This window comes from Mesoplodon mirus (assembly GCF_964341445.2).
Source record: "Mesoplodon mirus genome assembly, chromosome: 15".
Lineage (NCBI taxonomy): Eukaryota > Metazoa > Chordata > Mammalia > Artiodactyla > Ziphiidae > Mesoplodon > Mesoplodon mirus.
Window position 1 is genome coordinate 24,256,857 of NC_138991.1, and position 13,024 is coordinate 24,269,880.

The 13,024-nt window shown below is 42.2% G+C and overlaps 1 protein-coding gene across 3 annotated transcripts in view; it reads right to left on the minus strand.

Moving 5' to 3' along the window:
- Positions 1-12,936, minus strand: part of ACSS2 (acyl-CoA synthetase short chain family member 2) — a 50,419-nt gene extending 37,483 nt beyond the window's left edge. For 2 of the 3 annotated variants that reach the window (XM_082600642.1, XM_082600641.1), the window contains exons 1-2: positions 9,776-10,037; positions 3,400-3,595 (exon numbers count right to left, since the gene is read on the minus strand). In XM_082600642.1, the coding sequence (XP_082456768.1) occupies positions 3,400-3,595; positions 9,776-9,953 (374 nt within the window). In that variant the 5' untranslated portion in view covers positions 9,954-10,037. Of the gene's footprint in view, positions 1-3,399; positions 3,596-9,775; positions 10,038-12,865 lie in introns of those variants that run through there. The other variant, XM_082600643.1, reaches the window with a different exon arrangement.
- Between the last annotated feature and the right edge of the window lie 88 nt (positions 12,937-13,024).

Below are 13,024 nucleotides of genomic sequence, written 5' to 3' on the forward strand. Positions count from 1 at the left end.
AGCCAAGTACTGCACAGCTAGAATAATGAAGTACTGTTGACCCTTGAACAACACGGGTTTGAAATGCATGAATACATTTATATGCAGATTTTTTTCAATTGTAAATACTACAGTACTACATGATCCACTGTTGGTTGAATCCGTGAATGTGGAACCTCGGATACAGAGGCTATGGAGGGCCAGCTATAAATTACATGCAGATTGGATTGTGCAAGGGTTGGCACCTCTAACCCTCGAGTTGTTCAAGGGTCCACTGTAGCATCATATGGTAAAAAGAGAAGTTGACTAGGAGTGAGGATATCTGGAGATTAGTCTCAGCTCTGTCTCCAAGCAGGTTTATCACCCTTAAGCAAATCACTTAGCTTCTCTGATCCTTAATCTACCCATCTGTAAAGAGAGTTGGCCTAGATGGACCCTAAGACAGTCACTTCAAATTCTAAAAATACTGTTCTTCCATGAGTATTTACAATGTGTCAAGTCAAAAGTAAAAGGCCAAGTTCTTCCTTAATATTGTTCTTTTTTTGGCTTATTGGAGTACTTTCCTAAGAGCACTATTTCCTTTGTGGATTATTTCAGTATATATATAAGATATGCCCTAAAACAAGAAGTGACCTACAAATGTGGTTTTCTAATAGCTATGTAAATGCCTAGGTTGAAAAGAAAGTCATACTGTGGCTCCATAAGAAGTATATCAACTGGAGCAAATCACTGAAAAGATGTCACTTTAAAAGCATTAATAGAAATTAGAGCAGGAAGAAGGTGGGCTCCAAGACAAAGGAAAAAGGAGAAAAAGAGCACTTCAGAGAATAAATTATATGATAGAGAGTTTGAAAAAAATTGAGTATACGACAAAGGCAAATAGTGCAAGAAAAATGGCAGGCAATTTTTAACTTCTGTGAAAAAGAAATCTTTACATAAAAGGAAATGCAACTGTGATAGATTATTCTAACATAAACATTGATTTTTAAATCAACTAAAAAACAGAGGTATAATTATACTGAGGAGATAAGAGAAGGAAGCTGGAGGAATATACAAGAACTGAATTCTCATCTATCATAAAAGGAAGTCAATACTTTCTAAAAAAAAGATGAAGAAATAGCAGTATAAGCATATTATTTTTAAAATATGGAGGTAAAAAAGGGAAGTAACCAAGTATCTCGCATGTTTTCACTTTACTTTCTTTTAACAAATGTGATTTATCTGTAGCTTGAGAATTGAATAATAATGGCCAGTGTGGTACTTGTCTCCACTCTTCTTACCCTTGTACCATAACACCTAACATAGGGCTGTATAACCAATATCTTTAAAAATTCTTATTGGTTGAGTGACCAATGTAAAACTGGAGTGAAAATGTCTTGTTATATATAGAGTTACAGAATTTTGCACTGGAAGTAAATGTAGAGATTATATAATTGAGTGCTTCCCAAATTGGTGTTCCATGGAATACTGCTTCTTTTGATGTTAATAGCATGCTGCAAAATGTGTTTGAGGCTCAAATAAACTTTAGAAATCCCATGTTAAAATTAATCAGGTATCTTTACTGTAGGACTTCTTGGAGTCTTTACTATACTAATATACATTGGGAATCCCACAAACGTAATTTATTATGTATTACTTCTCAGTCTCATTTGTTTCATGAATCAAGAAGCCCCTGCTAATATGTCTACTAGTTAGTGAGTGGTTCCTAGAGCATTCTTGGGAGAACACTGATCTAATCTACTCCTTTCATTTTACAAATGTGGAGACAGGCTCTGTTCAGGTATGGATGGTAGGGGAACTAAAAGAAGGGCCTCAGCACTCTGCAGCAATATCCAGTGACTGGACAACTCTGGCCTGTGCTTTCCCCTTGCACCTGAATTATTTCAAACCAGGTAACAAATTTAGACAAAAGCATCTCCTCTGCAAATCTTTAAAGGTTTTTTGATCCCTAAGGAACCTAGGAGGTGGGCCCAAGTGTCAGCTGGAGCTGAAGCATAAAGTCCCAGGGTAGGAGCTAAACAAAGTCTCAACAGGCATAATAGGCCATGACTTTCAGTGGCAAAGGGACCCCAAATTGAACAATGGTAATGTGATAACAGACCACTCACATCTGTATGTTGTTTTCCAATGAACAAATAAATGCTTTTACAATATCATATTTGATTCTCATAACAATCTAGTGATAAAGACAAGGGAAGAATTATTACCCCCATTTTATGAATGAGGAAACTGACTTTCAGAGAGTTAAATGCCTTGCCTAGGGTTACACAGCAAGTGAATGGCACAGTTGGAATAAGAATCTGAGTTTCCTATCTCTCAGGTTAGGGTTTTTCTCAATATATCACACAAACTGGGCAAATTTTTACTGACTACCAATTTAATTCTTCCATGAAATACCAACGTGCTCCTATTGGCTTACTTAAAGAGAAATAGATCAATTCCCAAAGTGCTCATGGTTGGTGGCAGAAGCAACACTCCAATAACTGGAACTTCAAGATCTTATTTCAGGTTCAGTTTTGTAACACCTCCTCTAAGCTACGTTGCTAGGAGGAGGGGGGTTCTCAGTTTCAGTTGGGGAGGCAGTGTGGCCTAGTGTTAAAAGCAAGGAATCAGACAGACTTGGGTTTGAATCCTGGCTCTACCAGTTACTCATGCTATGGCCTTATTCACTATGAAGCACAGATGTGTGCTTCATTTCTTCAGCTATAAAATGGAGCAAAGAATACCTACTTTGCAAAGCTAAGTTGGGAGGCTAGTATAAGAAATTAAAAGGATAGTGTAGTGTCATGGTTAAGAGTATAAACTCTGGAATTGTGCTACCAGGGTTTGAATCTTAGCCCTGCTTCTTACTAGTTGTATGACTTCAGATAAGTCATTTATCTACATCTCAGAATTTCAGTTTTCACATATGTAAAATGAGGAAAATAAATAATGTATTCTTAGTTGCTGTGAGCATCAAATATGATAATATTTGCTAAGCACTTGAGCACAGTGTCTGTCATACAGCTCAATCAAAGGTAATGATGATAACAGTGGTAGTGGTAGTGAAAAATCCAATATCCCTTTTTCTCCCAAAGCAAGAATGAGAAAGAAAGCTACTTAGTACTGTTTGCTTCCATTTACCCTCTCACCTTGTTCCTCTCCAAGTTGAGAACACTAGACTAGAAGTCAGGACACTTGGCTTTGAATGTCAATTCTGTCACATTCTAGTTATGTGATTTTAGGGAAGTCATTTAACTTACTTGAGGTATTTTTCCTCACCTGAGACATTAAGTTAAAGATACTTTGCTTATTCTTCTGGGCTGTTGTAAGCAACAAATGAATTCATGGATTTTTAAGGTACTTTGTGAACTACAAAACACTATATAAATGTGAGGATGACTTTTTATCTGCCACAGGCTATAAAATAGATGTTTTTACCAGTAAAAAGCAACTTTATCGCCAAGTTTTTTCTCGTAGACAATTCGATCCAGTACATTGTAGCAGATGTTGGTAGTTGCTCCTTTCATCCACTCAATAAAGATTTTCCCTTTAGTCACATCAAAGTTGTACTGGAGGAATGGACCAGGACATGGGGTCTTCCAGTAAAATTCCTTGGCAATGTCTCCCCAAAACTCTGCAACGGAAAAGGAAGCCCAGACATCACTTAGCTTCTCAGACATATTTATCCTCAGATGGCTTACCAGTCTATGCACAGGACCAAGTCACAAATCTGCCCTGTACTCTAGGACCTACCACCTGGGTCCCTCCTCTACCTACCTATCAAATCTTAACACCCACCATACTCCTAAACCACCTTCTATTCCCATGGGCTGAATCTTGACTCAAATTTCTTCCCTCCCTTCTCAAAACTGCCACTCCATTTTTCACTGTCTATTTAAATTGTAGCCACAATGCCTAGTACATTGTAGTCAATCAGTAACTTTTAAAATGAACTAATTAGTGAAAGGAACAAATCCTTTACCAACAGAGCCTTCCATGACATAGGAGGCTTACTTTGTTCATTCACTCTCAGCAATTATTTAATGAGCATCTCTTTCTCCTCCTCCTACTTGCCCAAGTGTTACTTGCTGAGTGCCAGGTGTTGCTTTAAGCTCCTTAAATGCATTATCTTATTTAGTTCTTACTACAACCCTAGGAGGCAGGCCTTATTTTCATTCTTATTTTATTGATTTGAAAATCCAGGCTCAGAGAGGTTAAATAATTTGCCCAAGGTTATACATTTACTAAGTCACCATTTGAACTGCCCTGAGGAAGACATTGTTGCTAAAATCTGACAGATGAATAGGAGTTTTTCTCCACTCCCCCACCAAGAAAGACATTACTATGGGACAGAAAAGAACCAAGGGTATGTGTTAAGAGGAACTCCCTTAGGCCGAAGCACTGAGAATTACAGAAAGAATAGCAGGAACTGACGCATAAACTGGGCAGATAACGCAATCCTTCTAAGCATAAGGAATTTGCTGTTTACCCTAAGAGCAATGGAAAGCCATCATAGGAGTTTAATCAGGAAAAGGACATGATCAGATTTATAATCTTGAAATATTTGCCTGGCTACTTTGGAGAAAAGGTACTCAACAGGTTAAACATACAACTGCAGAACACCTAGGATAATCTCAGTACTGGATCAGGAGCTAGAGGAGACAGAGACACTTAGAACCATAACAATGGAAGGAACTTTAGAGGTTATCACCCCCTCATTTTACTGATAAGAAATCAAATTTATAGAGGTAAAGTGACTTGTTCAAGGTTAGATGATTTAGTTTATATAATCTGATTAAAGAGACAAGACTAACATAAAATATTTTTGAATATACAAGACAGAATATAATTGAAAGCTAAATCGCATGGAGTACAACTTGCAATGAATTAAAGAAATCCAAATTAAATCAACCCCAAGGTGCCATTAGATGCCAATAAAACTAGCAAAGACTAAAAGAAAGATTAAACTCAATGCCTGAGTGGCCCTAGAAAACAGATACTCTTATATGATAACAGCATTATAAGAAATTAGCACAATTTACTGAACAGCAGGGCAATGCCTGATAAGAATCATAACATTTTTAATAACCTTTCATCTGCTAACTTAACTTTGGGGAACCCACTCTAAGAAAGTAATACCAAAGGAAAAAAAGAGATTACTCAATAGATGTTTATACTAACACTATTTATAATAGTGAAACTAGAAACAACACTAAAGCCCAATAATGAAAAAACTGATAAAAACTAGCAATACTGGTAGTGATAACAATAGAATACTAAATGGCCATTAAAGAGGGAACGAATGGATCTAACTCTCAAGTCCATGCTGTTACAACTACACTGAGCATGTGTGTATACTCAAAAATATTTTAAAGTGATAATTCGTAGGCATAAACTATGTAAAACTACATTTGAACCACATTTACGTCCATCAACAAGGAGTGAAGAAAACTGAGTTTTATGATCACTTAGTTTTTTTTGTTTTGCTTTGCTTTGTTTTGCTTTTTGGCCACGCCACGCTGCATATGGGATCTTAGTTCCCCAACCAGGGATCAAACCCGTGCGCCCTGCGGTGGAAGCTCGGAGTCTTAAACACTGGACCTCCAGTGAAGTCCATGATCACTTAGTTTTTGTTTTTGTTTTTTTCTGGTGGAGCTGTTGAACTATGGGTGTTTCTTTGGCACACATTCTAAGTACTGAAGACGTTTAGAAGAGGAAAAGATGAAAATGGTCTGGGATGATCAGGGAATGCTCTGTGGAATTGTTGGGGTTTGACTAAGTAGAGAGGAACAGAAGGGAATGGGCAAAGGCAAGGAGATGGGAAAGGGACTTTTGTGTATCCAGTATATCAACAAGAATGACCTGTTGTAGAATGAGGGGTATATGGTAGGGAGTAGCGGAAGATAAGAATAGAAAGGTGGGGTGGGCTAGTTATCCAGAGACTCTGAAAGAAAGGCAGAATTTTAATTTGAAGCTGTAGGAAATAGGGAACTATTGCAAGTTTTTGAAGTGACATATGAAAGCAGTGTTTCCATAATATCAGGCTAAGAGTGTTTAGATAAATCTAAATCTAAATCTACCAGAAATATTGGAAATGAGTGAGACTAGTGGAGAGAGAACCAATTAGGAGGCTGCTCCCTTGAATTAAAAGGGTCTATGGGAATGGAAGAAAAGGTAACCTGAGAGAGATTTTGAAAGAGTATTTGACAGAATTTGGTGAAAGGCAGCCTGTGGATCAGGGAAGAGGAACAGCATAGCTATTGGGAGAACAGGTTCTGCAATCAAAACTACCTTGGTTCAAATCACAGCTCCACCACTAAGCACCTGTGTGACCTTGTGCAATTAAGTTAACCTCTCTAAGCTTCAGTATCCTTCTCCATAAAATGGGGATAATAGTCTCTACATCAAATCAAACAGAATTTGTGCTTAGTAAGCAGTAAGCAATCTATAAATAAATAAGATATACAGATAGATAAGATTTGGGATGGTGCCATTGACAGGGATTAGAAAATTAGGGAGGAAAGCAGGTTTGGAAGGGAAAATTGGTAAATCTGAGACACAGTCATATTAAATATGGTATAACAACAGGGTGTGTGAATAAAATGCTCTACAGACCTATGAAATTTGAGACTAGAGCAAAAGTGAGATCCTGGATACAGAGCTAAATATGTAGAAAAGGAGTTCTTTTGACAGTAATAGCTCACCCCTGGGGAGAAGATATTTGCAAATCATATATCCAATAAAGGGTTAGTATTCAAAATATATAAAGAACTCATACAACTCAATAACAAAAAAACAAACAACCCAATTAAAAAATGAGCATAGGTGCTGAATAGACATTTTTCCAAAGACATACAGATGGGCAACAGGCACATGAAAAAATGTTCAGTATTACTAATTATTAGGGAAATGCAAATCAAAACCACAATAAGATATCACCTCCACCCGTTTGAATGGCTATTATCAAAAAGGCAAGAAATAACACGTGTTGGAAAGGATATGGAGAGACGAAACCCTAAGACATTGTTGGTGGGAATGTATATTGGTGCAGCCACTTTGGAGTATGGCGATTCCTCAAAAAATTAAGAATAGAACTATTGGGCTTCCCTGGTGGCGCAGTGGTTGAGAGTCTGCCTGCCGATGCAGGGGACGTGGGTTCGTGCCCCGGTCCAGGAAGATCCCACATGCCGCGGAGCGGCTGGGCCCGTGAGCCATGGCCGCTGAGCCTGCGCGTCCAGAGCCTGTGCTCCGCAACGGGAGACGCCACAACAGTGAGAGGCCCGCATACCACAAAAAAAAAAGAAAAAAAAAAAAAAAGAATAGAACTATTATACAATCCATTATTCCACTTCTGAGTATTTTTCTGAAGAAAACAGAAACACTATTTTGAAAAGATATATGTACTCCTATGTTCATTGTAGTAGTATTTACAATAAATAGCCAAGATATGAAAGCAACCTAAGTGTCTATTGATAGATGAATGATAAAGAAGATGTGATATATATTTATTATATGGATATATGAATATTACTCAACCATAAAAAGAATGAAATCTCACCATTTCAGACAGTTAGACAAAGACGAATACCATATGCTTTCCCTCATATGTGGTATATAAAAAACAAACAAAACAAAATAAATGAACAAACCAAACTAAACAAAAACAAACACACAGATACAGAGAACAGATTAGTGGTTACCAGAGGGGAAGGCTGGGGAGGGGAAAATGAGTCAAGAGGGTAACTATATGGTGATGTATGGAAACCAAATTTTTGGTGGTGATCACACTGTAGTGTATACAGAAGTAGAAATATAACACTGTACACAGGGAACTTAAATAATGTTACCTCAATTAAAAAAAAAAAAAAAGCTCACCCCTGGGAAACAGATGAACTCATGACAGGAGAAAATAGAGAGGGGAGAGAAGTGAAAAGAGGTCTGAGGTAGGAGGGGAGGGATAAATTAGGAGTTTGGGATTAACGTATACACACTACTATATGTAAAATAGATAACCAATAAGGACCTACTGTGTAGCACAGGGAACTATACTCAATATTTTGTAATAACCTATAGGGGAAAAGAGTCTGAAAAAGGATATACATAAATAACTGAATGACTTTGCTGTATACTTAAAACTAACACAACATTGTAAATCAACTATACTTCAATTAAAAAAAAAAAAGAAAGAAAGAAAAGAAAAGAAACAAGCTGGGGACATCTAACCTGAAAGTGAGCTTAGATTAGGGGGTGAGACTATAGATTAGATCACCTCTCTGAGAGCCAACCAGGCAGTCTCCATTGGAAAAATGAAGATATGATATTATTATAGGACCAGTATATTAATTGGTCTTTATATTTTATTCCTAGAGAATCCCAACAAAAACATGGTGTTATCCCAAGAAGTCAGAATCCTGGAATGATTGGTGGATACAGGTGTGTGATATAAGTGTGTTTTATGAAAGTTCCATGTGATTGTGTTCTTATTTAAAGATATTGGCTCATTTCCCTATTAAAGGAAGCCTACTGTGAATTCTTTTATAAAGAGTAGAAACTTTTGGCAAGGAAAGAATTACCAACCAGTTGACTCTTTTAAGTGTAATATTTGTCTAAGGTGTGGTATACATTAATGAGCAGTAAGACACTCTCTATGTAGGCAAATTTAGTCAATAAATATCTATATGAACACCTTAAAAAAAATAAAAGAGGTCTGAGGACTCAAACTTGGACACTGCATGCAGCAATCAACCACTCTACACTTGATTCAGTCTTATCCTGCATTACTCAATAATTGCTTCATCCACTTTGTTCTTATTGTTATCAGACTAACCGCTATTTAGTGGATGCTACTGTGCATCAGGCACTCTATAATTCACATGCCACTTATTACTCATTTTTGCCCTCAAACGAAACTGTGAGGCAGGTATTATTACCTCTGTCTTATAGATAAAGAAAAGGAATTTCAGACAGGTTTTTAAATCTGCCTAAGACCACACAGTAAATGAGTGGTAGAGCCAGGATCTAAATCTAGATTTTTCTGAGTTTGATTCGGTGGCTCATGCTTGTCCCACTGCCAACATCATGCTGCCTCCCACCTCAGCTACAGTTGTGACCCCTAACCCAGCTTGAGGGCACAGGTAGGGAATTTTCCCCACACGTTCTTAAAGACATGGAACTACCTATCAGAATTTCTGAGTTATTACAATCCCATCCCTAATTTTTTTGAAAAGACAACATTTTAGTGACTTGTTCAGTCTTATATGGTAGTTTCCATTGGGATTTCTGAAATACTAAAAATAGATCTGGGACTCCATTACTAATTTGGGGACCTCGGGATGGGACCCTACTGCCCCTCAGCAGTGGAGACTTAACTCACAGGTTAAAGGTGTCAGGAGGCACTGGGTGGGCTGGTCTGAAAAGCGGCAAAGAAAATTCTCTTTGTGGCCCGCCTCTCCTCAAGGCGCTCTGCGCCCTTAAGAACCCGCCTTTTCACCTGAGGAACTGTTCTCTTCTTAGGACACTTTCACTCTCCTCACAAAACATGCAACTCCTCACGAACCCCCAAGCCGCCAAGGAACCCCCCCAATTCCTAGGGAACCCTCATTTCCTACAGAACCCTCCTTCTCAGAGAACCCCCCTCTCCTCCCGGAACCCCTTTTCCGTCTCCTTAAAGAACCGCAATTCTTCCCTTACAAAACCTCTATCTTCTCACGGACCCCTCAGTTTCCCAAGAGAACCCCCAACTCCTCACTCTCCTGTGAGCCCCCCACTTCTCTCCTCCCTGACGTCTCTCAGGCCCGCCCGGGCCCGGCCTCACCTCTCGGCTCCTCCAAGGAGCGCCTGTGCAGCTCGCGGTATCGCTGCAGCGAGGGGACGTGCGCGGAACGGCTGACCTCGGGCGGCGGAGACCAACTCCGCGCCCGGCTCCGGGCTCCAGCCTCCTCCCGGACCCCGCTCCCACCGCCGCTCCGGCCCCGCTCCTCGGGAAGCCCCATCACCTCAAGTTCCGAACACCGTATCAGCCTTGGTGGTCTCAGCGGGCTGCCAGGAGGGGGAAAACAGGCCGACCGAGGGGCGGGGCCTTCAGGGAAGGGGCGGGGCCTGACAGCAGAGGCGTGGCTTAGGCATGTGGCGGGGGGCGGCCCGGAGGGGCGGAGCCATGCCTGGTGGAGGTGGGACCAGGGCTAGCGAAGAAACCGATAGGCAAAAGTCGAGCATTGCTTGGGTGATGGGGCGGAGCTGACTTGCGGAAGGGGTGGAACCGCAGCGTGAAAGCAGAAGGGGAGGGGCCAGGCGTGACGGGAGAGAGGGTGGGCCCATGGAGTGACGGGGCGTGGCGAGGCTGGCTGTGACAGGGTCTACGAATTTCCCTCCAGACCTAAAATGCAAAGACTCATTAAGTGAAGACTAGGAGGCGCCTTCAGTCTTTGCTAATAAACCCATTTCATTGCATACATGGTAAACTCAGGGAAAGGGAGGGCTTTGTACAAGGTCCCAGAAAATACAACGACCGTAACTTGGGCCAAACCTCGGTCTCCTGACTCCAGGTGTTTTTACCGCCTCACCAGGCTGACGCTAAGGCTTGTGAAATGACAAAGTCTACGCAAGTAGAAGGAATCACTCACACCCTTCTTTCCTTCCCAGTCTCTTACTTCACCAAGAGACCCTTCCCCTGCCACACCTGGGCTCAGATACCTCTGGCTTCCCTCTATCCCTTCCACTCCAGAAAGGAGAGACCAGCCAGGACCCTCCATCTCCCACCTGCACTTACCACCAAGAAGGGCCCACTCGTGCCCATCGGTTCACAGAATGGCCGTCAAGGCAGGAAGGATCCTTAAGTATCTAACTCCAAGAGTGATTCTGAGGCCCGGAAGCAGGCAGCCCCCACTTCCTGAAGCCTACACAGGACCCCACCTGGCCCAGCCTCCCTTCCCACCTGCAGTCTTGTTCTTTGTCCAGCTAGTCGCAAGGCCAGCACACCCTAAACTGGAAAAAAAACAAAACAAACAAACCTCTCCATGGTCAGACCTTGATCCAGAGCCTACCCAATCCTGAGGAAAGGGTCTCGGGGCTCCCGGAAAGGATACAGACCTCATGGAATAGACATGGACCCCACTGAGAAGACGATACTTCATCGAGGAGGCATTAACTGCACAAAAGGGACACACACTTCACTGAAAGTACATGGACTCCATTAAGGGAACACAGATCTTACTGGGGCATCTCAGATCTCACTGAAGGGCTGTGGACCCTGCTAATAGGACATGAATGGCATTGAAGGTCACTGACCTTACTGAGGGGACATGGGCTTTCTCCAAAGAGATACAAAACATATAGACTTTACTAAAGAAACATGAACCCCACTGAGAGGACTCAACCCCACTGAAGGGCCTCTTACTACACTGAGGGAATGCACACCACTGAGGGGGCACAGACCTTATTTAGTGGGGACAGACCCTACTCAAGGGATCAGACTTCACTGAAGCATAATAAGCCCTATGGACCTCACTGAGGAGATAGGAACCTCTCTGTGAAGAGAAAGGCACATGCAATGGCACACAGTCCTAGTATAAATGGTCATCTTTCCATCCCACACACAAAGTTCTGGGCAGCCCTCTCCCTTCTCCCTCTCTTCCCAGCCCTTCTTTCAGGCCCCAGAGCTGTTCCCGACACACTGCTGCCCTCTCCTGTCTACAGGTGGCACTGCAGATGCTGGGCCCATAATGAATTTACAAGCCCGTTCAGGTCATCTCTGAGCCTGGAGCCTGGGGTTGGGGAAGGAGGGGATGTGTGGCCAGGGGCTTGACCAGTCCCCTCCCTCTGCCTGTGGACTGTGAAATGGAAGTCTGGGCAAGAGGCCTAATAATATAGGGAACCAACACCCCATCCCTGGAAATGGGGTAGTAGTGCAAACTATGGTGTAGTTGGAATTCCTCAGTGGGAAGAGGATGGATCGGGTTGGACAAGATGAGAATCCACGAGATTAAGAAAAAAATATTAATAATGATTATGGCATTTACTGTATTAAGTAGGTGTCAAGCCATATACTAAAAACTTTCCGTGTGTTATTTAGTCCTCACCACCCAGAGATGGATACTGTCATTCTCTCCATTTTACAAATGAAGAAACCCATACTCAAAGAGATTAAGTGTTTTGCCCAAGATCACACAGTTTGTAAGCTGTAGCAGAGGGAATAGAACCCAGATACCTAGACTTTAGACCCATTCCCTACCCTTTTATCCTCCCCCAACCCAGCCCAGTCCTACCATATCACCACCACCATGATTTCTTTCTCAAAGTTTCCTTTCCAGAACCACATAAAATAAAAGCTCTTTAAATAATGGTAAATATGCAAGTTCCAGAGACCCCATTCCAGCCAATTAAAGCATGATCGCTAGAGTGGAATCTAGGGAGCCGCTTTTAAGATCCTAAGACAAACTCAAGTTTAGGCTCACTGCCCTATGCTGATAGGTCAGGGGTTCTAGAAGGGGTTGTGATTGAAAGAGGAGTCGACGAAGTGTGGGGGGTCCAGGGAAGGATCTGACGTCCGAGGAGAGATGTCCAAGGAGGGTCCTCGAAATGAAGCAGGTTGCACATGAAGTAGGGGCTGGGGCTGGGGGTCGGGGGTGAAGGCAGAGTCTGAAGTCGAAAGAGGGGTCTGGGGTCGGAGGAAGAGTCTGAGATAGGAGGATAAGGATCTTGGAGTCCAAGAAGGGGTCTGAGGTTCGAGGAGTTTGGCATTAGAGATAGTATCTGGGGTCGACAGGAGGTTTGCAGTCAGTGAAAGGGACTGCGAGCCGAGGAAGGAGCCTGGAGTCTGACGAGGATCCTAGCTCAAACTGGAAGGAGGAAGGGGTTTGGTCCCTGGGCTACGTAAGGTTCCCTGAGCCACTAAGGTCGCGCTTACCGCGTGCTCTTCCCTCCTGATCCCCGACTGCGCGACCCGGACCCGTCCTCCAGGCTCTGCATCCACACCCACACCCCAACCTGCGCTCTGAATGCAGGCTGACAACGCTAAGCAGGCGGGGCCGAGTCAAAACCCGACACCCTCCAGGGTCCGGGTTTG